This window comes from Chondrus crispus, genomic scaffold, assembly GCF_000350225.1.
Source record: "Chondrus crispus Stackhouse genomic scaffold, scaffold_19, whole genome shotgun sequence".
Lineage (NCBI taxonomy): Eukaryota > Rhodophyta > Florideophyceae > Gigartinales > Gigartinaceae > Chondrus > Chondrus crispus.
In genome coordinates this window covers 164,346-191,042 of record NW_005179080.1, presented here as the reverse complement: position 1 = coordinate 191,042, position 26,697 = coordinate 164,346, and the positions used below count along the sequence as shown (strand labels likewise).

The following is a 26,697-nucleotide window of genomic DNA, read 5'->3' as shown; positions in this document are numbered from 1 at the left end:
CGCTGATAAGGGCCCGCGCGTTACCGTCGCCGCGCTGGAGAGGGCGCGACGGAAGGCGGCGGAGGCGAAGGAGCGCGTCAAAATGCTCGTCGTGTGCTCGCCGAATAACCCCACAGGCGAGGTGCTGGACAAAGAGACCGTCGTTGACGTCGTGCGGTGGGCCCGCGCTAACGGGCTGCACGTCGTGTTTGATGAGGTTTATGCAAACAGCGTGCACGCGGAGGGGAAGGAGTTTTGCTCCGTCGCCAGCGCCTTGCAGGGCGACTTGGGCGATGATGTCCACGTCGTTTGGTCGTTTTCGAAAGACTTTTGCCTGTCGGGCGCGAGGGTCGGCATTTTATATTCGCAGAACCGCGACCTTATGCGCAGTGTTGACGCCTTTCTCTCCCCACTGATGTCCACCTCGACGCCTACCCAGTGGGCACTGCAAGCAATGATCGAGGATCAGCCCTGGCTGGACGACTACTTTGCGGCAAATCGACGCCGCTTGCGCCATGCCTATTCCCGCTGCACAGCACTTTTGGACGACATGGCCGTCCCGTATGTCAACGCACACGCCGGCCTCTTCGTCTGGGCCGACTTTCGCAAATGGATGTCGGCAGAGTCTGAGGAGTGTGAGATGCACCTGTGGAGACGTTTTTGCGACGCAAAGGTCTTTCTCACCCCGGCGAGCCAGTGCTTTGGCCAGCGTTACGGATTCTTTCGCATTTGCTTTGCGGCTGTCGATGTGGCGACGTGTCAGGTCGCGTTGAATCGAATCAAACAGGCTCTTGTCATGGCACGTCTTTAGACAAAAACAAACCCTCGCACATCATCCCCAACTTCTGTACTGCAGATGCGGTACAGCATCCATTCTTGTACATATACACACACACACACACACAACTACAGTAACAACTTTTCTGCAGTTAACAGTTTTTTGACCGATTACCATCAACATGGCCACCCACACCCACACAACTACAGAAACAACTTTCTGCAGTTAACAGTTTTGACCTTTTACCAATCAACATGGCCTCTCCCTATCGCTCACAGTGGGGACAACCCCCCTCACAATTGCACTATCTACACGCCATCAGTTCAACACCTCTGTATTAAAGATCTCCATCGGAATCATCGTCATCCACCGTTAGCGCAAACCTCTTTTGCTCGCTCGGCTTCCGATCGCCCTCTCCCTCCGATTCATCTCCCCGTGACAATTCCACCCCGTTCTCGCCTTCCTTTCCACTGTCCGCAGCTGCATCAGAATATTCGCTCCCAGAGTCGTCGGCATCCTTTTTCTTTGCAATCGTCCCCTTTTTCTGTTTCTTGGCTTTCTTAGCCGGTTTTTCGTCCTCGATTAACAACTCCTCCTTCTTCTTTCGCTTGGATCGACCTTTTCGCGACGATCCTTGTTCCCCGCTATATTCCTCATCCTCATCCTCAAACCTTGCTTCCTCCGCCAGCGTTCGATCGTGCTCCTCCTTAAATCGTTGCTTTTTGGCTTCTGAATCTTGGAACGCTTTCCGCAATTCCTCCTCTTTCTGTCGCTGCTTGTCCATCTCCTTTCTCGCCTCCTCCTCATGCTTCTTCTGTCGCGCCTCAAGAAGAGCAAGACTATGCCGTCTTCGCTCTTCTCTATCTTCCGCTTCGTTTGTCGCGTTCCTCAGGTTCACCTCATGCGTCCTGTCTTGTTGGTGCACGTATTTGTCGAGTGCAGTTGCATGTTTCGTTTCAAATTGCGACCTTGTCAGGGCATCTGTATGATGTCTGTCTAACGCAATGCTTCTCCGCAACGCTTGTCTGCTTGCTGTAAATTCCACTTTAGCCATTTTCATTTCTTCCAGCATTGTTTTCCCTCGTAGAGCCCGAGTGCTCGCAGACTCAAGCAAAGCTTGACCGAGGTTGAACCACACCACCGCATTAGACGGCACTAAGTGCACTAGTTTTGTCAAAGTATCCGCAGACTTGCGGTACTGTGTCGCTTCAAACTGCGCCCACGCGGTGTATAACAACAGCTCGCAATGCGCATCAAAATCCGCCTTCGACTTTGACAGCCGACTGAGCTCAAAGGCGTCCTGATAAAGCTTTTCCGCTTGTTCAAATAGTGCCCGTGAGTTCGACACAACCTTGTGGCTTGGACGTCCTGTGACTCGCGCAGACTCGCTGATCGCGCGATGACCCAAGTGCACTTGCGTGTGAGCAAGATTTACCCGCGCAGTCTTTGCAGTGAAAACGCCGGTACCGGCTGCTGTGAACGCGTCTCTAGCCTCCGACATCATTTTTGACTCAGCAAAGTACACGCCCACGCCGTTTGCCGCAAACGAATTGTGTTTGCTCCTTTTCAGAATCGACACAAGGGGTGCCCCTATATGGTTTAACAAGAAGCGTGATTTTCGTTCTTGATCCAAACTATCCAAGAAGCGGTGCATAAAACTTGAGAACGCTAACGCCAGATAATCGCACTCATTACGATTAATCTCTAGAACCGTTTGCGCTTCCTTAAAATCCTTCTGCTTTGCATAAAGCTTGCTCAGAAACGCCGCAGCAACCGACTTGCTTGCGGGCGATCCCATGGCTTCTCTCAAAAGTTCTTCTGCTTCTTTCAACTTTGTTTCATCTTGCATGGTGATGACGGCTAGTCTTGTAATGGCCTCCAGATAATGAGGAGCATCCTTCTTAATCGCCCGAAAAGTCGATTCTGCCTCTTTCAGGGCCCCAGCCATTTCTGCAATTCTACCTCGATTGTATGAGATTGTGGAGCACTCTGCGCTATACTCCGCATCAATCTTCTCGTGCATCATTGTTTTCGCTGCGCTAACATCCCCGAGACGTGCGTTAAGGGATGCCACATTATTCCAAATCTCAGCATCGACAGGGGTCTTTTCCCCCTCAAGAGCCCTGATCGCGGACTGATACGCCTCTAATGCCAGCTTTGGTGAGTTTTCCTCAATTAGCCCCGCATAAGTAAGTTGAGCAGGCACATCTGCTTTCGCCCCTTCGTTCTCAGCGAGCCCTCGCTTTAGAAGAGAGACCGCTCTATGGAACACTTCACCTCCCCGCGGACGACCACGCTTAATCCCGATGAGGAGTCGTCTACCAATCAGCACACCCAGCGCTCTTCTCGCAACACCGCATCTATCATTCGAGTCTTTGATTACTTTTTCGAGGCATTCTTGCGCCAAATCCTCGTCTTCTTTTCGCTGTGTTGATAGCTTCAAAAGTCCTAGACGTAAGAACAGTCCCGGATTAAGCTTGACATAGGCATTGTCAGATCTTTCAGAAATCTTCTTGGCCTCCTCCAGTCGTTGAGATGCTTCTTCAAACTTCCCCAAATGGTGCTCAGCACGCCCCAGTTGAAATAAAGCCATGATCCGATTCCCATTCCCAATGCCCGAAAACATCGCGCCGATCGATGAACCCGGAAGGCTGTCGCAAGCATCCAACGCGCGACTCGCAAAATCCTCGGCTTTCTCAAAATCACCTCCACTAAAGTAGACCTCCGCAATTAGGGACAATACCCTGGGATCCGAGTCTCCATTGCATTGCTCATACGCCTCACCCAGCGCCGCCATCATATTGTCTAGAGAAGACGTACTCTTGTCGGTGGATTCGATCAAAGCGAGAAGGTACAGAGGTTCAAGCTTCTCTTCCTTGCATGAGTCAACCAATGCTACGACGGCGCGACGGGCAATATTCTTCGCCAACTTAAGGCGCCCTTCCCGAAACAACGCGTACGCGAGCCCCGTCCACACGCCTGGTGGACAGTGATTGCTCTGCAAAGCGGCAGTAAGGAGCGAAACAGTATCTTTCTTCGATGGATCTGTTGCGCGTTTGTTATTGAGCTGGATGGCGGCCAGCCCCATAGTTCCAAGAACGACTGTTTTGTCTCTTGCATTCTCAAACCAATTGATGGCAGTCGGCTTGTCGGCATGAAACTCAGCCCAGCCTCTTGCAGCCCAAATTGAGGGGTCATCGATATCGATTTTGTCCGCGCGTGAACAGACATCGCTAGCCCTCTGGAGAGACTCTCGCCTCGCGGCCGGATCCGTGGATGCGCTGTCGGCGGCCATGATGTGAGCACCGGCGAGGGCGGCAAGTAAGTCAAGGCGAGTGCATCGAGGCCCTTGACGCCTTCGGTGGTCGTCATTGATTCCCTCCAACACACTTTCGACATGGTCTGATATGGATTCCTCGAGAATTGTAATGCATGCCGACAGCTTGCCGTTTTGGTAGTAAGCGGCGGCGACGTCGCGCCAACTTGAACGCGGAGACGTTTCTGACTTGAGGAGGTAGACTACGTCATATGGATCTTTCGGGAGAGTGTCTGCATCGAGCCGAACAAACTCGTTATCGACACCCTGGCAGCGCAGAAAAACACTGGATGGCTTGTTGGAGACTGGTTTGACGTCAACGCCCGTCATGACAACTTGCAGGACGGAATGCGGAGGACGTCAAATGGGACCACGCGGTGCGTCCATACAATACACGACGAAGAATTTGACCGCAAGTGAATTCAGTGCAATGTCGTACTCGCAGTTCGGCAGACGCCTCTCTCCTGGTGACCGGCCGCCTCCGTTACTTCAGACAGCGGGGTAAAACGCAGCGGTGATCATTCTTTCCTGCATTGGGAAGAGCTCTGAAGGTGCCTGCCGGTATGACACGTGAAAATATGCTCTTCCCTCGCGTGTGGTGCCTGATTTAAATCAGGCGATTTCTTTTTTTAAAAATAAAGCGTTTTTTAAAAAAAGAAAATAGCAATTTGAGAGGTTACCCACTGCCCATTCGGGCCCATTACAGTACACTGTAGAGAGAAACTTGAAAACATACTGTAGGACAACGGCAGGTACTGTAATGTAGGCGCGCTGTACCACATATCATACTCTTAAAACGTGGCATCGTGTCAAACGTCATTTGCCTGCTTCATGCCCATACTCCCGAAAACCTTGATAAAAAAACAAGGACGTCACGCTACGAAAGGTTACGAGTAAGACTCTTCTTGTGTGTGTGTGAGTCTACCACACAGCAACCTTCTTCATAAACACGCCTCACGAACACGCTTCACAAACACGCTTCACAAACACGCTTCACAAACACGCTTCACAAACACGCTTCACAAACACGCTTCACAATCACGCTTCACCATCACTATCACCTGCAGAATATTCGAGCATACAATGCCCTCTGAACAAGGCGCCTGAAATCCAGATCCCGTGACGTACCTTGCGCAATCCAAGAACGATTTAATGGAGGATTGCCACCTACAGTGTAGTAGGGAACACCTACTCTCTTCTTGACTGCGTGCACCAATACTTTCCTTGCTTCGCATGAAACGAGCCGCTCCTTCTAATTTCGACACAAGCAATCAATCTTCACCGTCGGAAGACATAAATGACACTCTCGCCGCTGTCTTTCCGAAGAATCCAGACATAGTTGATCGGGTTTTATCACTGCTAGGGCCGCTGAAGGAAACATACCGACCTCTCAACTTAAACGGATGTGACCGCGCGAGAACAGAGTTTCTTGCATATGGGACGCTTTCACAGAGGAACCCTTCGTGCGATGACCGCTGGAGCTCTCAATATGGCGCATACACCTTTCAAATTCCTCCCGCTAATGAAGTCCCACATCTTCAAGTTACGTTTGTGCGAGGACTCCTAGTTGGTATCATCGACGCGGACTCACATGGCTCACTCAAGATTTCTGCAAACTGCTGGACGGCACCCGGTCATCTCGTAATAGCTCCTCCTCCTGATCCACGATTGAGAAACATCCCGGTCTGGATTCGAGATTGGCGATACATACCCTCAACAAATGGACGAGGCCTGTTTGAAATCTTGGAGAAAGATATTGTCTTGTTGACTCCCAAACCACCTCATACTACACCTTTTCGAACTCTTCGACCCGATTTAACAGCTTTGCAACTTCCTCAACACATTCGTGGATTTGTACGTGCGAAGAGCTGCATTATCGGATCCAAGTCTTCCCGACCGATATTTCTAACGGAAATCTCAGACGCCCTCGACAATACAGCTAGTAGCGCAGTCATTGTCATATTTCGAGGCTGCGATGCAATGAAATGGTGGCCGTTCTTGTCTTCGGGTCAGGAGGTTGGCATTTCGGCTTTGATTCCCTGCAAGTTGCCCAAGTATAATGAACGTCTTGTGCTGGCCGCCCGTGGACCAGAATCAACATGTTGTGACCTTTCGCAAACGCCTATTGTTGAGAGACCACAACCTAGTCACAGTCCAGAAAGCTTCAAAAGACATGATCCGAAAAAAAGAAAGTTAGAAACAGAGAATCGTAAGGATGCAATCACACTTGTGCAAGGGGGACATGCTATGTTAACATACGAGGGTGAAGTCACAGAAGTGCTCGGCGAAGGGAAGTTGCAATTAGACCACAAGGTAATATTGTATCTGGGGAGCTTTGCAAATTGGTGTGCCGGCCCTGCGGTTAGTAGAGTTTGTTTTCGGAAAGGGGCGAAAATTGTTGCGTCTTGGGTGATGAGCTTTATTCGTGAGGGATTAATTCGCTTGTTTCCGACGGGGAGAACCTCTGTCGACGTCCAATATTTCGGAGACATTGATCTCGAAATGCGGTTACCAAGAAGTCGTCAGAACGTTTGGCGTTGGATTTGGAAGAGGTGGGAATTCAGAGACATCATTTGGGCGGAGGACATATATTGTGCCTTGCGGAAAAACCTCGGGAGCTTATTTGAAAGTACTCTGATATCTAGCAGTGCCGATATTGCAACGGAAACGGAGTTAATCGAATATCTGCTAGGCACCGAAAAGTCAGTAGGCTTAGTTCAGCATGCGATGTTTCTGCTTAGCGGTCGAAAAGAATTGCTGGATCCCGACTTGACAGTGTCGCGAAATTTACACGCGGAATTTCTCTCTCCCAACCAAGTACCCGAAACGCCAAGTTCTCGCCCAGCCGTTCCATCGTTGGCGTCCATAAAAAAAGCCGTGCGCCTTCTCTGGAGGAAGCGTGAGAGTGAAAGTGCGAGTCCGAGACCCACAGATGAATTGTCCACGCAAGCACCTGTACACGTTAGTGCTATATTCACGATATCGGAGATTTTGGGAGCATTGTGTGAGAGAGATGATGTCGACCTGTCTTTTTCGACGGCAGGAGTACGAGGTCAGGGCATCTCCTTAATCTGTCTCTTGCAAGGGTCTGCTGATGGATATCCCCAGGCGACCCTGTCCGATGCAACTGCATCTATGAAGACACGAATTATCGGGGACGTGCCTCCCTGTGCAATCGGAAGTATTGTTGTTTTGCAACGCTTCTCAGTTGTTATTGAGTTTACGTCAATCAAGAGTCTGTGTGAAATCACATTAGTAATTGAAGGGCACTCAATTGAAGAATTGCTTGGGGGTGGTACCGACGATTATGACCGAACGGCTAGTTGCAATGGAACAAGGGGATCAGGTATGTGTATGGCAAGCTACCCAGGGGTTCGTGGTTCTGAGCGCACGCCGCGTCTCGTACAGAGGCCCTATATGTCTCCCACACAACACGAAAATATTCTGGACTCAATCATTGCGCGATGCCCCCTCATCTGCATATTCGTCAACAAGCTTACGCCTCGTCCTGCAGAATGTGTTGTCACTGGCGCACTTCTGGCGTTTTGCCGAAGTACTCAAGACGAAGAGTGGATCTCGTTTCCCAGCACCAAAGAGGGGTTCTACCCTTGCCGTTTATCACTGTCAGGACAATCCATGCTGAGCTTCTCCATCGCTCTTCGAATAGGCAATTTCTTCGCCGTGTCGTGTACTGATTTGCTGGCAACTCCTAGTCCAGAAGAACACTTACGGGAGCAATTAGCTCAAAGTCTAAAGCAACAGTCTCTGCTTAAGCTAAAAAGTCATGTTGAGTGTGAAGTGCCGTACGTTAGGAGTCTAGGTAAACAGAACAAGTTAAGTTGTTTTGGACCAAATCAAGAAGACCCTCGAAGACATCAAACCTCACCCTCGGGCTTTTTTGATAAAGGCATGATGACCATTCACGAGGGAAGTAAGCTGGGAGGATATTCCCCTCTACAGACAACACTTCGTTCCTTGCGGGACAAGACAGCGAATTCCATTTCATTTCCGCTTTGGGATGCGTTCGATCGGTGCCACGTTGGAAAGGAAAAGGTTTTGATACTTCGTGGAATAGTGCAGTACTGCGGACCGCCCATCGAGGGCAGTGTGCGGTCTGACATGCTTTGGCAGCTCCGTATCCTGGACGAAGATATTGAAGTGATCAGCATTACCATTGACTTTTATGACAGACAATCCATACCTTACGGCATAACGGGAGGTATGAGTGTCATCGTCCACAATGTATCTCGGGTGACGTTGCAGGGTGGATCCCGTTTTCGTTTTGTGGGGAATTCCACAACATTTGTTGACTTGATTGCTGTTCCATCCCTGGACCAGAATAGCAAGTGCCTTGATTGCGTCAGCCCGCCAACCATTCAGTCGCTATGTTCAGCCTTTAACTTCGCTACACTCTCGGAGTTTAGCACGGAAAATGAACGTCAAGGACAACAGTCCTGTGGAACTGGTATTATCCGCCTTCGGGTGTTAAAAGTTGACCAAATACAGGTTAAAACCATGACGCAAACCAATTGTGCAAAATGCGGCATAGAAACGGTACCCGATGGTAGCACAATGAGAACGACAATTTCGGTTACCGCTGCCGTAGAGGATGGTTCTGCAGTGGGAACTCTGATCTGCAAAGGTTGGGAACCTGTCACGCGACTTCTTGGAATGAAGCGGCATGAAGTTTTGGCATTGAAAACAAGGAGCCTTTGTAAAGGGGGCTTCACAATTTCTTGTGAAGAGGCTAAAGCATATCAAGTTTCTGCTTTTAAAAATCGCCAGCGTGACACTCTTACAGACGTTTGCGAAGTGATGTGCCGCGAGCGAAATGAGAGACTTTTTGCCCTTGTCTTGAACCAGTCTCAAATCTGCGAGCCACAGGCCTCGAGTAGCGACGACGATTCTGACATAGTAATGGAAAGTTTTCGATTGGGGTTTGGAAGCGTGTTGTGGACATCTTGCTCAAACTCAGGTTCTATTCTTGTAGAATGTTGCGCTGTTTATGATTGTTTGCCCAATGCTTCTGCCTGCAGCAGTCAAGGTATTGTGACGAAGACGGTTCTAGGAAAACTGTTAAGAAATGGTTCATGAGTCATTGTGCTAGCGCTGCGATAATTACATATGACAGAGCGCCATGTTCTCTCCGAGGTACTTGACACTGAGGTGCCGGATCATTTCAAATGCTTCTATTTTCAGGAGACAGGCATGTCGGTGAGCGCGCGGACCCGTGATAGACTCCTTATAACTGTGAAGTGACAACCATTTCTCCTGCAATATACCCGCATGACTGAAAGAGGGATCCCTCATCTCAAAATCGACGCCCTTTCTAGATCACCTCACACATTCTGACCGGTGTGGACAGCGAGGATCCCTGGTCTTAAAATTGATGCCCTTTCTAGATCGCCTCACATCTTCTGACCTATGTGGACACCCGTAAGCAATTAGGATAACTTTTTGTTCTAGTCTGCGGCCCGCCCGCTATCGACAGTACATGGAGTTTGCAAGGTTGTGCGGAGCATGCATGCCGATAGGACCTCAAGTCCAAAAGAAGTACACCGTGCATGCCGCGTATCCTGTCTCTGCGACTTCAATTCTGCACCCCAAACTATCGACGTAGTCAATCACCGTAAACCTTATGTATAAATGATGCTGTGGTGCCATCTCGTGAACCTCCTTGCTAACATCATAGTTAAGCATTAACCCCATGCAACGGATTAGTCGAGTGCACATATAATACAGTAATCATTCTCTTAATTCTGTCATGGCAGCGGTATGGCCTCCATTGTAGTTGTGCGGATCGCATCAACCCGACGTATCCTCCTTTTGTCTCACAGCGTAACGATGCAAATTGAAATTCCAGCAGAATTGCTTGCCACTGATCCAGGATATGAAGCAAGAACAAACGCCATGTGAACAATTATCAAATGAAGTCTCGGCACCAAAGTATAAATTCTGGTAAACAGACGAAGTCAAAATGCTTACTGACGGCAGGAACCCTTCTTTCCGCGGCTAGAAGTCTGCGGCAACCTTCGAAGCAAACGGAGTAAGCAGTAAACAAAAAACCGCGCCATAAAGATGCAATTTCTCGTACACATACTAGCAATTCTAGAGCCAACCCCGCTGACTCGTTTTCCGAAACTTTCAGTCATGCTTCTTCTTCACCCGGAGCAAAAGACCAAGGTGCTACTTCAAGGTTCGGGTGATCTTGTATGACGGCATTCAATGACCATTCGTTCTTGAACAAGCAAACTGGACGGCCCCATTGGTCCTTTGCATAAAAAACGTTAAACAACCTACCGCACCCCTCAAGAGCCTCCCATGGATCCCCAGGGCCAGTAACCCACCTGGCAACATTGTACCCCATAGGCTCAAGCTTACTGTCGACGTTGTATTCATCTTTGAGACGCCTTTGCACCACTTCAAACTGCAACTGTCCAACAGCAGCCATAATGGGGTCCTCATTTCCTTGATCTCCTTTCGCACGGAGCATCTGCACAGCTCCCTCATCCAACAGCTGGTTGAGCCCTTTGCGGAAGTTCTTGTACGCAGATGGATTTGGATTCTTTATGTATGCGAAAAGTTCTGGAGAGAAAGATGGTATCCCAGGATAACTTAGCTTCTTTGAAGAGTCGCCGCACAGAGTGTCTCCAATTGCAAAGACCCCAGGGTTGTTCAGCCCAATGACGTCCCCTGCAAACGCCGTTTCAACAGTGTAGCGATCAGCTGCAAAAAGAGACTGCGGCCTAGTCAACGCGATTGACTTGCCTGGAATGCGCGCATTGCTCACTTTCATACCCTTTTCAAAGACCCCACTAAACACCCTCACAAAGGCCAGTCTGTCACGGTGCTTTGGGTCCATGTTTGCTTGAAGCTTGAACACTTGGCCAGTAAAGAGCTTAGCGTCTGGATCAACCAAGCCAGTGTTACTTTTCTTCGCAGGCGGACAGCGGCCCATTTCAAGAAACATCTTCAGGAAGAGTTCCACACCGAAGTTGCTCATTGCTGATCCGAAGAACATTGGTGTCAACTCACCAGCCATGATGAGATCGTAGTCGTATTCATTGCCCATGGTATCCAGTATTTCGACATCCTCCAAGAGCTGTGCATGTAGCTCGTCACCCAGCAGCTCCGCAACAGAATCGTCATTGAAAGGTATGACGTGAACTTCTTCAGCTTTCTTGCCTCTTTCACCTCTCTCGAACAAATGCACAGACCTCGTCGCTCGCTCGTACACGCCTTTGAAACGATCACCGTCGCCAATCGGCCACACGACCGGATAGCATGGCAACTCGAACTGTGCCTCAATTTGGTCACAAATCTCAAATGGGTTCATAGCAGGTCGATCTAGTTTGTTGACGAAAGTGAATGTTGGTAGTTTCCGCATGCGACAGATTTCGAACAACTTTTTCGTTTGAGGTTCCAGGCCTTTTGCCGCGTCGATAAGCATAATGGCATTATCCACGGCGGCCAGGGTACGGTATGTGTCCTCACCAAAGTCGGCATGGCCTGGGCAGTCTGTGATATTGATGCGCTTTTCGTCATATTCAAATGTCATGACGGCAGACGTAATGGATATGCCACGTTCTTGTTCAATTTTCATTGAGTCGGAAACGACACCTCTCTGCGCTCGGCGGGCTCGCACTGACCCTGCTTGCTGTATAGCACCTCCGTATAACAACAGCTTCTCAGTCAGAGTTGACTTCCCCGCGTCAGGATGGCTGATTATAGCCATATTTCGCCGTCTAGCAACCTCATGGCGAATTTGTTCTGGAGAAATTTGCTCTTCAACAGTTTGCGAGGACATGTATGGAATCCTTGCAGCATGAGAGCACTGCGTTCGACGATATGTCGATTTGAGCAGGACAGGGTTCCCTAGTATCGCACTCGGTACGAAGGCAAATGGAACATCGCCTCGCGTGTGACTGCCGAACAAATACATCGCAATCTTTTCTTTCCACCAGAGGCAAGGCCCAAAGAGAGCCCGTCGCGAGATCGAGCTTAACTCGTCTATTCGGGCGAAGAGCAATTTGGACAAGACGGGGTTACCTCGCAGCCCGCAGAGACATTTGTTCTCAGCTCAAAATGAGGAGATTGGAGATTTAATCAAATATCATTACACGTATATACTTGTGGTGCACAGTGCCTGTAACACGTACCTGTACAGTAGTATGATCGTGCAATACGTGTACGCTACAATGCGTGATCAAACCTTCACATTTGACGCAGCAGTGTGATCGCGGAGACCATAAGTTGAAATGCAAATATCACAATCTGGTTCAGTACCATGGCAGCAAGCTCCAGGACCACAGCACTTGACGCTCTTGTGGCATCAGCTGAGTCATTACCGCAAGCAGACATAACCACCGACGCCGAACTATACTCAAGATTAAACGTCCTGAAAAAGGCTCTTACTCTCAATTCACAGCTTCGCCTTCGGCACGCAGGTGAACCAGCGCGTTTTCTCCAATCTGAACTGTCACTACACGAGGCTATTCGCGCTTTAGCCCCTGTTGCGGTCAACTCGCAATTGTACCCATCACTAGTCGCGCAAGGGGCATTGCCGATCCTCAAGTCCCTGCTTCAACATGTCAACGAAGACATCGTATATCGCGTTATCAGCTTTTTACATGATCTCGCCGCCGTCGATGATGGCAGCGACGTCGAACGCGACAGCACCCGTGCTTTCTACGATGCTTTGCTCAAGGCGGGAATACATGAGATGCTTAGCGATGTTTTGAACGATGTATTGTTCCCACACATAACCGGGACCACTTCTGACGACACAACGCCTGCGCAGGAAGCCACCGCCCAGGTGTTTGCAATATTTGAGAATTCCATCGATGTTCGCCCCGACCTGACCGAAGCTATTGCAGTAGGGTCGAAAATCGTCCAAACCTGCATTAAACATGTAAACATTCCGCAACCCAACGATGCTGCTGTGGAACTGCTCGCAGTTTTCTTGCAAAGCTCTACGAAATGCAAGGATCACTTCGTCCAAAATGACGGTCTAAACGTTGTTCTCGAAGCGCTTGTACCGTTTCGAACACATAAGAAACAGTCCTCGTCCTCAGGAGACAAAAGAAACACAAACTCAGGAGCGGATGAGGAGGAAATGGTTGAAAACATGTTTGGACTGCTATGTTCAGCGCTTTTCGACAACCCTCCAGCAAAAGTCGAGTTTGAACGGCTGGAAGGAGTGGAGCTGATGATCTCGTTTATGAAGACGTCAAGTGCGTACCGCGGATCCGCAGCAAAAGTGTGTGACTTTGCATGTACCGGTCATAGCACCGCAACGCAACGCCTTTTCATGTGTGGCGGGATTGGAGTGGTGTTCGCCATTCTGATGACCCTCGGCAAAGACCGTTTCATAGGTGGGACCAGGAAGCGCACACGAGCACTGGAGGATGATACGCGAAATGTGACTGAACATATCTTTAGCATACTATTTCACTTGTTCAAGTATGCTTCGACAACAGATAGAAGAAGATTGTTGGTGAAGCTTAGAGAAAACAGAGCGGAGAAGACTGTCAAAATCGTATCGCTATATCGACACTTTGCCCTAGCAGTTGAAAAAGTCAGCGGAGAGCAGGGAAGATACCTGGCGGTAGCCGATAAGGACGCAGCAGCGATATCGGAAAGGGAAAGCGGTGATGATGAGATGCTGGTCAAGAAACTGGATGCAGGACTGTTGATTGTGCAAATGGGTGCTGCTATTGTCGCGCATGTCGTTGCATATGGGGACGAGAGCTTGAGAAAGGCTACGGCTTTCATGTTGGAGCGGGTGGGACTCACGATTGCGGTGATGTGCGAGACATTGCAAGAATACGCAGAAACTATTGGTGACGCAGCAAGAGGTAAAGAAAGACCCGAAGCACTTAACGAACAGAAAAGAATATTGCACCTGGTTGAGAATATTCGCAATTCTGTATGAGTAGCTGCTGTCGGTATGCAACTCAATAAAACCAGCTTGCCGATATGCTTTGGAGACGATACAGGTAGAACAGAAGTTGTTTTTGCCATGAATAGCCGTTGGAGTACGGGTGAATATTTTGGAGCTATGCAGACGCTCCCCTGATCTCCCTTCCGTCATGGCACGAAGAGGGCAATGCTTGAAGAGGCAGGACATAAAAGGTGATGTACTGTACTGGATCTGTGCAGCCTGACGTGAGACTTTTTTTAGGGTTTTCTCTTTGAATTGGCAATTGTACACCAGATCAGATCTACATTAGCTCATGAGCGTTTCTCCTGGAAAGTAATGGCAGTTTCCCACACTTCTCAAGTTTCTGAGACCCATTCTATCAAGATGCGACAGCTGTCCGTATCATTTCTAACTTTTCGATTAAATTTCATAATTCCTTGATTTATTTATCGTCGTCGTCGACCCCATTTTTGATCGTGCAAAGAGGTTTATCGTAGCCTGCCCCAGCCTAGCCCTTCTCCAATCCACGTCGGCGATCCTCATAAGCTCCCTTCTCGTCATCCTCCTCTTTTTCCGACGGCTATCACTTCATCTTCACTGACAGCCTCATCAGCAGCATTTTGAACTTCCCATTGCTTCACGTTGCAGGATCCACACCGCGCCTCTTACCCGCGCACCGTTCGATCAAGTCGCCCTGCATTCGATTTTGTTTCGCAGACTATTACGAACCCAATTTGCTCGTGACGCCTATCCACCGCAAAATCTGCGATGAGTAAGTTACCTGCCGCTACCGTGCGCGACGCGGTTGAGGAAATTCTCGCTGAGGCGACCGAGAAAAAGCGTAATTTCCAGGAGACCATCGAGCTTCAGATCGGCCTCAAAAACTACGACACCAAGAAGGACAAGCGTTTTGCCGGGTCTATTAAGCTGCCCAACGTCCCTCGCCCTAACATGAAGGTCGCCATTCTGGGTAACGCCGTGCATGTTTCGGAAGCTGAGAAGATTGGCATCCCGGCGTATTCGACCGACGATCTCAAGAAGTTCAACAAGCAGAAGAAACCTATCAAGAAGTTCGCGAAGAAATACGATGCCTTCCTTGCTTCCGATTCTATTATCAAGACCATCCCAAGAATCTTGGGTCCCGGTCTGAACAAGGCCGGTAAGTTTCCTAGCTTGCTTACCCAGAGCGATTCGATGGAGGATAAGGTGTCGGAAATCCAATCCACCATTAAGTTTCAGCTCAAGAAGGTGCTGTGCATGGCGGCGGCAGTCGGTCACGTGAACATGCCCGAGGAGCAAGTAACGGCCAACATTATTCTCGCTGTCAACTTTCTTGTATCTTTGTTGAAGAAGAACTGGCAGAATGTCAAGAGCTTGCACGTGAAGAGCACCATGGGCAAGCCGAAGCGTATCTTCTAGATGAAATCCAACAGGCGGGGTAAAGACCTTGTCTGAGAGTTTCTGTACAGTTCGCCTCCGCGAAGTATTCATTACTTTTCGTGCGTTGCGATGTATCTGCAGGTCAACTGCGCCGTTAACCATCTCCAATCGTCGCTCAACTTCGTAAATTCCCTCTGCTGTTCACTGACTTCATTGAAGCATGGGAGGTGCCTTAAGGATATGCTTGTCGCAATGCTCATGGTACGAAGTGGCAGAGTTTTCAGACATGTGCAATTAGAATTTGCTGCGCAAATAACTATGACCGTCACGCAAGATATGCACGAAGGGCAGATATCCCGCGGTTCAGTGTAACAGTGGAGTAACTACGAGTGAACGAGGGAACCGAAACGATCACCGTTTACGTGTCTTGAACGCTTTTAAAGTTGTGACTGTATTGATACTCGCGTTATGTCCTACTTTGATGCTGACCTTGCAAACGCAGTGATAGTGCCCCCTTAAACACGTAGTCCTACTCTCAATGTTTACACTTGCACCCTATCTTGCCGACTAGGCGAGGAGTCATATCCCCAGAACTTAAAACAGCGAGCAGGGTGAATCATCAATCCTACAGGCCTTTCTTATAAGGAAGTGCATGACTCTCTTCTTAAACAGTGAACCTTGCGGTGTTCTGTTGACGTAGCGAAAAGTGAAGACATGAACTAGAACTGCGCCCCTTCACTAGGTTGCGGTAAACGACGGTTGTACGATGAGGCCATCTCCTTGCGCAGTTCCAACAACACAGTTTCGATGCCATAATCCCGAGACCAATTCCTCAACACGCTGCACCTTGCAATGTCCACTCCCCCTGAGTGTTTGGAAACGGAATGCATGTTCACTTTGGTGACAAAGCGAACTGTCGGTGGTTGGCTCGGATACTTCTCGCCGCACGTCAAAGACACAGTATATATTCGATTCTCGAAAACGGTCTACGCGTGAATTTCAGCAGCAATCGCACAGCCGCAACGCACATGCACGCGGTAGCGATCGCAAGGGACGTTAGTTCTCCGCACGTTCGGGCAACCAGAAGACGGTAGGATCTCAGCGCATGAAAAGAACGCCGCAGCTACCGCAGTGAGATGGGCGGTACTGCTTTTCTCTCAACTCGTTCGTGCAAGACCGCAATCGCACCCTAAAGACTGGAGTCGTTCACTCGACGGCAGGCAGTTGTACACTTTTCTCAACTTACGTTAATAGGGCCAAGGATAGTGCCGTTCCATCTTGACAGCGTGATGTCATCGGCATCTTCCAAACCGTAGCTCACAGAACCATCGCCGACACCATGCTCACCGCGCTCCAGCTCTTCCAGAAGACGAAAATTGCGTGGCACTAAATATAAGGTATGAATGCGTTGGGCGTAGCCTCGCGGTCAGATATTGCTAGATAACTGTTTCGCGGTTTCGGTGGATCTCAATGTCCGCATAGCTCTAGAAAAGAGCGCTGTGCAAATCGCACCGGTGGTCTCGCATGAGAGGCACGTTTTCCGCAAGTCATGTTAGCTTACCTTCTACCGACGAATCGCCGATGCCGCGAGATCTTGAGTTCATGGCTCAAAGGAGTCACGTGTACGAAGCGGCAATTCTCGGATAGAGCGAAAGACTTGCAACAGACGACAACTGCAAACACGTCTTTCCGTGATATTGCCGAGTTATAAGCGCGAGGCTTCCTGAAGTTAAGCGCAGAGCGTCGTTGTCTCTTGAATCCAAGCGTACGGGGGGGGGGGGGGGGGGGGGGGGGGGGGGAGGGGGGGCGACTAAGTTGTCGGCTGCTGCACGGAAGGCGTTGAATGATTGCAGTGGGGGGATTCAGATGCACCTAGCACGCGAAGAAGAGGCAGAGAGAAGCGTTTCGATTTATGAGATTATGGGTAAGTCCCACGGACGTGGAAGTACAGGCCGAATTGTCCATTACAGTGAGGCTGCCTTGCTGTGCAAGTATTACAGCGGGACGCACCGAATAGCAGTACTGTACGACGCTCTGCCATCGCCGTGCAAAGTGCCTCCGTCGTTTCTGTCTCCAGAAATAAATCTTCTCTTCCTTTTAGGTCTCTTACGTGGACACGTGGACACGCGTATCCCAATCATGACGCGTCAGGCTATCATAATAGAACGTCTTCAAGTCTTGAAGTTCAAGAGTGTGCACTTCTCTGCAATCCGAGTCCACTGCGAACGGTCCAACATACTTGTACCGTTCCACCGAAGCAAACGACGCCTCCACTTAGATTCGCGCTGTGTCGGAATGGTAGCCCTATTTTCCCCACTATGGCCTTCAGGAGAGCTTCTCTATCATGTGAGAACATCTGCCATTCTGCTCGCAGCCTTAGTGCTGCTGCTTCGGCTGCTCAAAGCCATCCGCTATCGTGTCTACTATGACCTTTTCAAGATTCCGTCCCCCCCGATACCGCTATGGCGCAAGTATACAGTCGGCCACAACTTGTTCGGCCTCATGCTATACAACGACTCCTTGCAATCCGCCGACCTCTTCAACGAATGGGCAGAACGACATGGTCCATTGTTTCGCATCTATTCGGCCTTCGGCAAACCAGCCCTCATACTCACCTCCGCCGAGTCCATTCGGCTCATCAACACCACGAATCACCGCAAGTACAGCAAAACACAGAAGATGCGCAACGCTCTCGGCACACTAGTAGGAGAAAACGGTATCATCTTAGCCGAGGGTGAAGCCCACGCCCGCCTCCGTAGAGCTATCGCCCCAGCGCTTCACCATGACGCTCTCATTGCCGCTGAGAAAGTCTTTCTACGCGAGGGTCAGTTGCTGGCAGACCGCCTTGCCAAGTCCCAATCCAGTGCACAGATGGATATACTGCGCGACGTCCGGACGGCTACGTTCCAGGTCATCATAGACACGGCTTTTGGTGAAAACGCCGTCCCACCCGATCAGCATACCCGCCTTCACGACGCCTTCCTCGAAGCCCTTGTGGAGCCGCCATCCCACATGTTCAGACGCGCCATATTGCAGGACATTTTGAGCTTTCTTCCTGCTCGATACTTCGGATGGCGCGAGGACCTGCGCACATACATTCGGAACTCGGTGTCTAAGATTTGCCGCGAGTTGAAAAAATCTGCGAAACAGCATGGCGCGACAACCCCACTGATCTCCTTGATGATTGATGAAAAGACGAATCGCGTTTTGCCGGAACGCGACCTTGTTGAGACTGTCCTTAGCTTTCTCGCCGCTGGCCAGGCCACGACGAGCATATCCGTGTGCTGGACACTGTACTTGCTTGCCAGACATGCCGACTGGCAGAATCGTGTTCTCGCTGAGTTACGTGATAATTGGAGTGTAACCGATGGACTCGACGTGCTGGACCAGTTGCCCTTGCTATCACGCGTCGTGAGAGAAAGTCTGCGACTCTATCCACCGATATTCTACATGGCCCGAGAGCTGAAGGAGGACGACGAGCTCGAAGGATACCGGCTACCAGCCGGGACAGTTATAAGAACACCTCTTGCTTCAATGCATCGCGCCAAGAATACTTGGGGAGAGGATGCAGCAGAGTTTAATCCGGACCGTTTTGCAGTGCCAGGCGAACTTTCGCGAACAAAACATCACTGGCTACCTTTCCTTTATGGCCCCAGAGGCTGTGTTGGGCAGCGATTTGCAATATTGGAGATTAAGGCTTTTGTTGCTCAAGTGCTGCTCAGGTATCGCCTCTACGTCAAACCTCTGCAGGATCCACCCGCCGCCTGTTTTGGGCCTTTCGCTAATCCGCGGGGCATGAAAATTTACTTCGAATTGAGGCCATCAACATGAGTGCATCTATTAAGCATGGGCTGGTTGGATGTTATGCGAGAACTCCTTTTAGTTGCATGAGTTTTCTTCTCATGGAATTAATCTCAATGGTGTCTGTGAAAAGCCCGCAGACAATCTTTCTCGATTGAACATTGTCGCCAAGGGCTGGCCCGATTGACTCAAAGGCGCGTTGCCCTACACCGCTTGAATACCAATCATGACAAGGTTACTATGTAAGCACATCTTGAGAATTCCTATTCGAAAGCTTACAATCCCGGAGATAGTCTAGTTGGATGCAGTAAGAGAATACCAAGTTAGTGCCAGGTTGAGGTCAAACCGGAACATCACGGCTCAGCCGAAGTGAAAGAATCAGTTGAGGTGCGATGCGCATGGACTTCCAGCTGATAACATCCAAGGAAGAAAGAAACGTTGGTATGCTAGGTTACGAAGACGTCTCACTGTCTGCACTGAAAGATGAGCACGATTTCGGTTGGTTGAGAAAGCCCGAAATGCAAGGCCAGCGGAAGCGATTGACATTCGGGAATGTGAGATGGTCATCTGTCCAAACAAGATGCCAGTCTATCGGTCTTAAAGGGGGCATTTTAGAATCTAGAATAGCACTGTGGTGAGAAATTGAGGCCTGTTGGACAGACCGCAGCGACATAGCTTCAACGACCGCTTTCAAGATACCCACTACAACCTTCCGCATCAATCAGCAAAGAACACTTCCTCCCGCAACATCTAAGGTTTGTCCTTCGGTAACGAGATCAAAGGTCCTGGATTCGAGACTCAGGGCCAGTCCTAAGGGTGACCCCACCGCGCCTTGCCCAAAATCGCAAAAAGCAGACAGTTGTCCTCCGGTAATTGGATCTACTATCTTTTAATCAAGCCGCGCTTTGGGGGAGGTGGTGATTCAGAGATGAACCCCACCGCGCCTGTAACACGACACATCTATTCATATTCAGGGTCACCCCAATTAGGCTACAAGTATGTCGTAGAAATACATTTGGCGCAAAGAAGCAAGCTACTGCACGCGTCTGTTCCACAATTGGCGGCAACTTTTGCTCGTCACTTGCCCGCTCTCCATAATATGTAGGCTCCTGTTTGGGAATTATCAACTCGGCAAGTACACCACGCTTTCAATTCGCGGCGTTCTCAGACACTGCGCTCTCAGCAACGCACAGGGCAAGATTCTCCTCGTCTGACCACCCCAGTCCCTTACCCTTTTTCCTCACTCTTACTGCCGAGTCATCAGTCCTAGTAACCACCTCAGCCATTGCCTGCACTTCTCAGAAGACGAGAAGGAGGGAGAAGATGGGAAATGTCCACGAGCGAAGGCTGCACAACACTCCTTTTTGCGTCCCACACTATTGATGGGACTTCAGTCAAAACAGCCCCAATGCCATTTGGAAGAGCTTTGGTAGAGCTGTAAGCACATGAAATTCAGATGTTTTCTGTACCGTTACTATAGAACGAAGCTCGCCCAAACGGCGCTTTGGACAAAAATCTCGACCAAATAATTTTGGTTTGGAAAAGAATCCTTCCCAAATTCTAAACTTTAGGACAAATGGTGGCGCGGTGGGGTTCAAAATTTCTTCCATCGGTCCGAACTTTAGTCCATCGGTCCAAACTTTAGTGGTTGGAACTTTAGGACAGAAATTTTGTTGGCGGTGGGGTCACCCTAACAAAGGACTTTCCTCTCGTTTTTCCTTTCCCTCGCCCCGTTTTTATTGAGTTCTTCACTAAAATCGGAAGCACATTGCTGTAGTTTTTACTGTAATGCCATCCCATAGTTCCACTCCTCGGAAATGGAACAGAGTCTGGACGGTCTGCAGATCCATGCAGCATGGAAGGTACAGCAACGCCTCCTCGCGCATGCACATGGCCCAGTCTGACTCCCTGTAGCTCGACAAAAGCAAAGCTGGACGACGTGTTGCTATAATGAGGTCCCTCGATGTGCATGACTAAAACTGGGCTGGATTGAGATATGAAACGAAAGATATGGAAGGGATGGAGGGTGCGGGGAGAGACTGTGTCGGTGTCGATGTTAGGAGGATGACGCGGTGGCGGGGACAATAGCATGTCGGAGGATGTGTGTTGGTCACGGTACTGAGGAGGTGAGGAAGATGGTGATGGGGCGTGGTGGTCGGGCGCGAGGTAGGGGTGGCGGGGAGGAGGGGACGTGGTCTTATTTGGGGGGGAAGGGGGGTTGGTGGCGGGGGGGAGGGAGCGAGGGCGGGGTGGTTCACAGGAAAGGGATTTCGGCGAAGCCACTTCATCATCGATCATGAACTAGAGAGCAGCCTCCCCGGCTTCTCTCCATTTCATGATCGATGCCAAGGAGGCATTTGATTTCAAAAAGCTGAACTCTGGGTGCTGAACTCTGGGTACCCTTCTGCCGTCTGGTAGTGCTCCGTTTCCTAAACAGAGTGTAAAATGCTAGCAAACGACTGTCGCAAATTTCACGTGGGCGTCGAGGCGGGGGAGGGCCGAGTTGTGCACATAAAATGGCGGGAGAAGGTACTGTGTCTGGTTTGTAATGTTGAGAGAACTAATGTTTTGATCTGCATGTGCTCGTATTTGGATTTAATTCCACCCTTTCATTGTACCTGTACTGCAAGTGCCACTGCACCGCATCGAGTCCATGGAATTTTAGTAGTGTGCATATGGACTGGGTGTGGATTGGTACTTCCTTTAGCCAATGGATTTCGACCAGTTCGCAGAATTACCAAGCATTACAGTGGTTCTGTGTAGCATTCGTTGTGGCGTGCGATTAATTTAATGAAATGATCCGGCCAATAGCGTGACCGCAACTGGTTGAAGGAAAACAAAAGAAAAGAAAAGCGCCTGTTAGGACTGGCCCTCATCTGAAGCACCTGCAGTTACAGTCATCACTCGATAGGCCCTTCTGTTTGCACCCTCCGTATGCAATGCGTTCACGTAATTTTTTGAATATATGCTTAAAGAATACTCAAGTACCTTATTCGAAGTTTTGTTGTAGAGTGAACAAGGCATTCGATTTACAGGAACAGCTGTGTTACTGATGTTCTTTTGAAACCCTAGCTGGAGGAAATATAAACCTACCGCTTTTCGAAAGTCTAGGTTGATGAAAACTGTAGGGCTGCCTGTGGTAGTGAGTCAATCGCACCATATTTTTGTATACGTTCTTCAGAAAGAAAAAAACTCCGATAGGAGAAGGACCACCATAAGCTCAAAACAAATGGCAAACCGTGTTAGTGTGCAGTTTGAAATGCGGTACGACAATTTTAAGCATGTGATTACACTTCCTCTGGTAAAGGATTGCGCGTCGTTGTTCACGAAGGAGCTCATACCCGATTTTGTTATTTCGTGTCGGTTGCAGGTACAAAAAATTCATTAATGTGGTGCTCACACAAGCTCTGCAGCATGAGGTGAACAAAGATTCTGCAGTGCTTGCCAATAGGCAGTCCAGACACTTTCACACATTTCATGTGGAAAAACTAGAGGAACAGAAACACTTCCGAATATAGCTTCGTTTCTTTTGCGATCTGCTCCAAAATCAACACGTTATGTTCTATGCAACGGATATTGGCCATTGCATTGTATCAACGAGTAACTCTTGACTTCACTAACAGAGTCCTTTTTAATGTCAACCTTAATCACTCTTTTAAATGCCTGGAAAGGGAAACATTGCTTGAGTTTTCAGTGAATGGGAAGCTTTTCAAGACGCCCCTAGGATCTTGGTTGAGTCCGAGACAGCTTTAACTCTTACTCGGCAGTATGCACCTGAAGAACATTAGCAGTACAAAAACTATGATAACCAAAGATGGCTGTTATAACATCACTTCGGGGTCCGCCCGATTTCGGAGCAGTCAGTGAGACCTGCTTCCGAAAAGAAAATCTGGGCTTTGCTCCTCGCCTTGCTATACTTTAACTCCATCTACAACAGGGAAAGTCTTCAAAGCTGCTGTGACAATCTTTCCAACACGCAGCAAGACAACCACTTCCTTGTTGGCTCAACCATCTTTCCAGGAGAATGGCCAGCACAGTTCCCGCCCTCATTCTATTGCAGATTTCGATTGCGACATTCATCTCCGGATCTTCTGCATCGGTGACATGTACTCCTGAACCTGCACTAGATCCGCTCTACCCGTCATCCCAACTTGTGGTCACATCCTCTGGTCGGCAGCGCATTCGGAACCGTATCGGAGAACGAATGCTGATGGATGGTTCTCACATCTGCCCTGATGACTATCCTCGTGGGTTCTCTATTCGATGCGACTCTGTTGAAAGTGTATGGAAGGCCAAATTTTACGTTAATAATATCTTAGTGCGCACGGAACGGAATCCCCCGTATTATATCGCCGGTAACTACAATTCCTACGTCAAGCCGTGGAACCAGAAGGAGGGAGATATAGACCTCAGGTGCAAATTAGGCAAGAAGGTGACCCTCAAGGCGAAGATAACCATTGGATGCTTCTAGCTGCCTCTGTTTGTCTAATTTATTCCCTTACCGACTTCTCATTGTCGTGTTGTGTACCTACATGGGCTGCACCACTACAATTAACGGCACTCATTGTGGTTCATGCTATTTACTTTCATCAATGGCGAGGTAATGCTTTCTATTCTGAGTTGGTGCACAGGGAGCGCGATTCTAAACTTGGGGAATAAGCTTTTTCGATACATCAGAATACAGTATTTTGAAGGCGAATCCTTTTCTAGATCGCGTGTTGAAAGTCTAAAGGATGCTCGCTAGCTTTCATAGTATTATTTTGCGGCAGAGATTTTGAGTAAACTTAGACCACCACGGGTATTCTCATTTGTAATATATGCTTTCAAAAAGGTGGTCCAGGCAGGCGGGACAATCAACACAGCGGACCATAAGCTATCAAATCGCATTACATCTTCAGACCCCATGTACGAGTGATGGATATACTCATAGTGGTACATAATACAACAGTGCGCGCGCATAACGCGGGAGCGAAGCTGGAGTTGCTTGAATTTTGAATGCTGTGTCTATGATGGCCTTCTATCGCTACAAAATGTATTTACAAAGATCGCACGACATATCGTACAATTAGCAGTCCAATACATGAAATTCTATCTACGCCTGAAGTATATCTTCATGTCCTTGGGGACGGCAAAGCAACCTCGACATGAGGGCTGGGGCACTTCTGGGTTCCGCTTGACAATAACATGTTGAAGCATAACTATCGAGATGAGAGCCTTGATCTCCAAGAGTGCAAACCGCTGGCCTATGCAACTTCTCCTTCCAAAAAGGAAAGCGGACCAAAACATCCTTGATTTCACTACCAAGTCTTCATCCAGAAAGCGATCAGGATTAAACTTATCGGCATCATTCCCCCAAATTTCCTCGTCCCTCTGCATAGAAGTGATGGGCATTCGAACGGCGATGCCTGCGGGGATCAGGTATCCATCGATATTTACCGGCTTCATAGATATTCGTGTAACGTTACTTAGAGGAGGATACAGTCGAATCGACTCTTTCACCACACGGTCGAGGATGGGCAAAGCGTCCAGCCGTTCTAAACCGTCTTCCTCGCGCCATGTTTGGAGCTCCTGAAACAAGCGCTCTTGCCATTGCGGTTCGCGCCCGAGTAAGGACAAAGTCCAGCAGATCGATGCACTCGTGGTTATTTGACCCGCGACTAGAAAGCTGAGAACTGTGTCTACCATCTCTCCAGAGGATATTTTCATATTTGTATCAGGATCAACCATAAATGATAAGAGTGGCTTCTCCTTCTGGGATGGCTTCTCATTCTGAGACTCTCTGTGAAAGTACTCTTCACAAAGTAGCTTTGACGTGTTTTTAATGTACCGATGCAAGTCTTCTCGCCAGTTGAAGACGCTTGGATCAACGAACCAAAATATGAGGCCCAAAAGACTTGAGAGAAATGTTCTCCAGAGCGGCTCTTTAAATACCTCGTGATACGCCTTCTGCAAGCTCGCAATCCTCTCTGGTTGAGCAATATCAGTGCCAAAACACGTCGTGTAGATGATCGAAAATGTGGCAAGCCGGGATTCGGCTAGAATATCAAGCTTTTCAGGGTCGCTTGCCCCCAACCGCTCGGCAAACAGTTTGGCTTGTTGAAGGAATACGGTGCTCAGACTGACCAAGGCGTCGTGGTGCATAGCGGGGGCGACCATCTTCCGAATTCTGGCGTGAGTCTTGCCCTCTGCGAGTATAATACCCTCATCCCCGACAAGCGGGCCGATGAATTTCCTTGCCATAGCCATCTTTTCAAAGCAGCCGCTCTTGGAAATATTCACGGTTCGGATTGCCGACACTGAAGTGGCCATGATCACGACCTCACCCAACATGGAACGAATCTTGTACACTGGGCCGTACTGCTTGCGCCAGCGAGTGAAAAGGCGTACCGTTTCGAACGGATCCATGCAGATGATGTGGTAGGCCTGGGACCATCCAATTCTCGCGCGGCGCCACTCAGAAACTGTAGGTCCGGGGATAGAGTGGAGGTCAGAGTAGAGTTTGTTGTTCAGCCACACGAGAAGCTGGCGGATGAGGATGTAAGCTGGCAAAGCGAGAAAGCAAGCCTTCACAACCAACCCTAAGTTGTCAAGGGGCAAAGAAAAGTTGACCGCAACCATGATTCTTCAGGTTGAGGCGGTCTGTGAGTGTGGTTGGAGCTACCAAGGGTAGTCACACGCAACAGAGGGACTATGTAATGCTTAAAAGAGTGCTGGAGGAGAGGAGCTGTGAAGAAGCGACGGTGGCGGCAAATGTGCGGCAAATGTATTTATTACAAAGATAGAACTAGACGGGCGCTATCGCCGTCCGTCTGTACGTCAAAGAATCACCAGCCCGCACAATGCCCTAGACTCAAGGCCTGCCCCTGTTGTTTCCTATTCATAAATTGTGCTGCGGTGTTCGAAAAGCGTGTAGTTACGTGAGGCGTAACCACGGCACTGTTGATTACGTACGCGAGAGACATGCCTTGCGAAGAGAGAGATATCCTCTCAAGGCAAAGTCGCCGAGTCTATACAATGCCATTGGAAGATCGGGGTTAGAGGCAATCAAAACGGACACTCACTTGAAGGTAGGTGTGTGCAGCACGGTCTGGGATCGCTGAGATGGCATGGTGTGTGTCAGGCACAAGCTGGACGCGGGTGCTGTTGAAGTCTGTTGAATGAAGGGGGCTCAGGGCCTCCTTTAAGACAGCATGGACGGGCATGTATAGACATGTATGGACGTCAGCGTGCACCTGATTGGTCTATATAATACTTTTCTTAACAGTATGATGGCGCACACAAAGTTAAAATAATGGCCTCTGTCACTACCAACGTGCCATACGAGAGCACACCATTGGCTGTCGCCTACCGCATAAGTGCGATTGAATTCAATCTAGATCCAATTTAGCATATATTAAAATTCAATTTAATCATTTTATTGATGTCCCCGAATATCAGTACACGGGGGTCGCGATATAGTGCCTCCCTGTGTCAGTGGGCCGAAAACGGCACTATATCGAACCAGGCACTGTAAGATAATGA

General features: G+C 49.2%; 10 protein-coding genes; 5 read left to right on the top strand and 5 right to left on the bottom strand.

Annotated features, from left to right (window-relative positions):
• The first annotated feature begins 82 nt into the window (after window positions 1-82).
• Window positions 83-790, top strand: CHC_T00003413001 (hypothetical protein). Its single transcript, XM_005715120.1, has one exon. It carries the CDS (start codon window positions 83-85, stop codon window positions 788-790), a length of 708 nt encoding a protein of 235 aa, XP_005715177.1.
• A 304-nt stretch (window positions 791-1,094) lies between these two features.
• Window positions 1,095-3,350, bottom strand: CHC_T00003412001 (hypothetical protein). The gene has a single exon (XM_005715119.1). The coding sequence runs from the start codon at window positions 3,348-3,350 to the stop codon at window positions 1,095-1,097; it is 2,256 nt and encodes a 751-aa protein (XP_005715176.1).
• Window positions 3,351-4,904: 1,554 nt separating this feature from the next.
• CHC_T00003411001 (hypothetical protein) lies at window positions 4,905-8,988 on the top strand. The gene is made up of 3 exons (XM_005715118.1): window positions 4,905-4,959; window positions 5,317-8,890; window positions 8,958-8,988. The coding sequence occupies exons 1-3, from the start codon at window positions 4,905-4,907 to the stop codon at window positions 8,986-8,988; spliced, it is 3,660 nt and encodes a 1,219-aa protein (XP_005715175.1).
• Window positions 8,989-9,061: 73 nt separating this feature from the next.
• CHC_T00008434001 (Peptide chain release factor RF3 (GTP-binding subunit), Rhodoplastic) lies at window positions 9,062-11,880 on the bottom strand. XM_005715117.1 is given in 2 exon segments: window positions 9,062-10,221; window positions 10,222-11,880. 1 exon segment carries the CDS (start codon window positions 11,878-11,880, stop codon window positions 10,222-10,224), a length of 1,659 nt encoding a protein of 552 aa, XP_005715174.1. The 3' UTR covers window positions 9,062-10,221.
• A 480-nt stretch (window positions 11,881-12,360) lies between these two features.
• On the top strand, window positions 12,361-14,007 carry CHC_T00003410001 (hypothetical protein). The gene has a single exon (XM_005715116.1). The coding sequence runs from the start codon at window positions 12,361-12,363 to the stop codon at window positions 14,005-14,007; it is 1,647 nt and encodes a 548-aa protein (XP_005715173.1).
• A 756-nt stretch (window positions 14,008-14,763) lies between these two features.
• Window positions 14,764-15,414, top strand: CHC_T00010107001 (60S ribosomal protein L10a). The gene has a single exon (XM_005715115.1). It carries the CDS (start codon window positions 14,764-14,766, stop codon window positions 15,412-15,414), a length of 651 nt encoding a protein of 216 aa, XP_005715172.1.
• Window positions 15,415-16,094: 680 nt separating this feature from the next.
• Window positions 16,095-16,979, bottom strand: CHC_T00008715001 (ubiquitin-conjugating enzyme). The gene is made up of 3 exons (XM_005715114.1): window positions 16,937-16,979; window positions 16,622-16,761; window positions 16,095-16,361 (listed from the first exon to the last, which is right to left on the bottom strand). Exons 1-3 carry the CDS (start codon window positions 16,977-16,979, stop codon window positions 16,095-16,097), a joined length of 450 nt encoding a protein of 149 aa, XP_005715171.1.
• Window positions 16,980-17,670: 691 nt separating this feature from the next.
• CHC_T00008799001 (cytochrome P450 family 805C-CYP805C1) lies at window positions 17,671-20,204 on the top strand. XM_005715113.1 is given in 2 exon segments: window positions 17,671-19,206; window positions 19,207-20,204. 1 exon segment carries the CDS (start codon window positions 17,671-17,673, stop codon window positions 19,204-19,206), a length of 1,536 nt encoding a protein of 511 aa, XP_005715170.1. The 3' UTR covers window positions 19,207-20,204.
• A 628-nt stretch (window positions 20,205-20,832) lies between these two features.
• Window positions 20,833-21,147, bottom strand: CHC_T00003408001 (hypothetical protein). The gene has a single exon (XM_005715112.1). The coding sequence runs from the start codon at window positions 21,145-21,147 to the stop codon at window positions 20,833-20,835; it is 315 nt and encodes a 104-aa protein (XP_005715169.1).
• A 3,117-nt stretch (window positions 21,148-24,264) lies between these two features.
• On the bottom strand, window positions 24,265-25,794 carry CHC_T00008302001 (cytochrome P450 family 805A-CYP805A1). The gene has a single exon (XM_005715111.1). The coding sequence runs from the start codon at window positions 25,792-25,794 to the stop codon at window positions 24,265-24,267; it is 1,530 nt and encodes a 509-aa protein (XP_005715168.1).
• Window positions 25,795-26,697: the final 903 nt, after the last annotated feature.

Bases quoted from the DNA above. Each gene is read 5' to 3' on its own strand.
- CHC_T00003411001 (XM_005715118.1), top strand. From the start codon at position 4,905: ATGCCCATACTCCCGAAAACCTTGATAAAAAAACAAGGACGTCACGCT. The intron at 4,960-5,316 runs GTTACGAGTAAG...GCATGAAACGAG, and splicing joins AGGACGTCACGCTACGAAAG to CCGCTCCTTCTAATTTCGAC. The intron at 8,891-8,957 runs GTGCCGCGAGCG...TGCGAGCCACAG, and splicing joins ACAGACGTTTGCGAAGTGAT to GCCTCGAGTAGCGACGACGA.
- CHC_T00008302001 (XM_005715111.1), bottom strand. From the start codon at position 25,794: ATGGTTGCGGTCAACTTTTCTTTGCCCCTTGACAACTTAGGGTTGGTT.
- CHC_T00003412001 (XM_005715119.1), bottom strand. From the start codon at position 3,350: ATGGCTTTATTTCAACTGGGGCGTGCTGAGCACCATTTGGGGAAGTTT.
- CHC_T00008715001 (XM_005715114.1), bottom strand. From the start codon at position 16,979: ATGAACTCAAGATCTCGCGGCATCGGCGATTCGTCGGTAGAAG. The intron at 16,762-16,936 runs GTAAGCTAACAT...CCTTATATTTAG, and splicing joins CGGCGATTCGTCGGTAGAAG to TGCCACGCAATTTTCGTCTT. The intron at 16,362-16,621 runs GTAAGTTGAGAA...ATTCACGCGTAG, and splicing joins CTATCCTTGGCCCTATTAAC to ACCGTTTTCGAGAATCGAAT.
- CHC_T00003410001 (XM_005715116.1), top strand. From the start codon at position 12,361: ATGGCAGCAAGCTCCAGGACCACAGCACTTGACGCTCTTGTGGCATCA.
- CHC_T00003413001 (XM_005715120.1), top strand. From the start codon at position 83: ATGCTCGTCGTGTGCTCGCCGAATAACCCCACAGGCGAGGTGCTGGAC.
- CHC_T00003408001 (XM_005715112.1), bottom strand. From the start codon at position 21,147: ATGCACATCGAGGGACCTCATTATAGCAACACGTCGTCCAGCTTTGCT.
- CHC_T00008434001 (XM_005715117.1), bottom strand. From the start codon at position 11,880: ATGTCCTCGCAAACTGTTGAAGAGCAAATTTCTCCAGAACAAATTCGC.
- CHC_T00008799001 (XM_005715113.1), top strand. From the start codon at position 17,671: ATGGTAGCCCTATTTTCCCCACTATGGCCTTCAGGAGAGCTTCTCTAT.
- CHC_T00010107001 (XM_005715115.1), top strand. From the start codon at position 14,764: ATGAGTAAGTTACCTGCCGCTACCGTGCGCGACGCGGTTGAGGAAATT.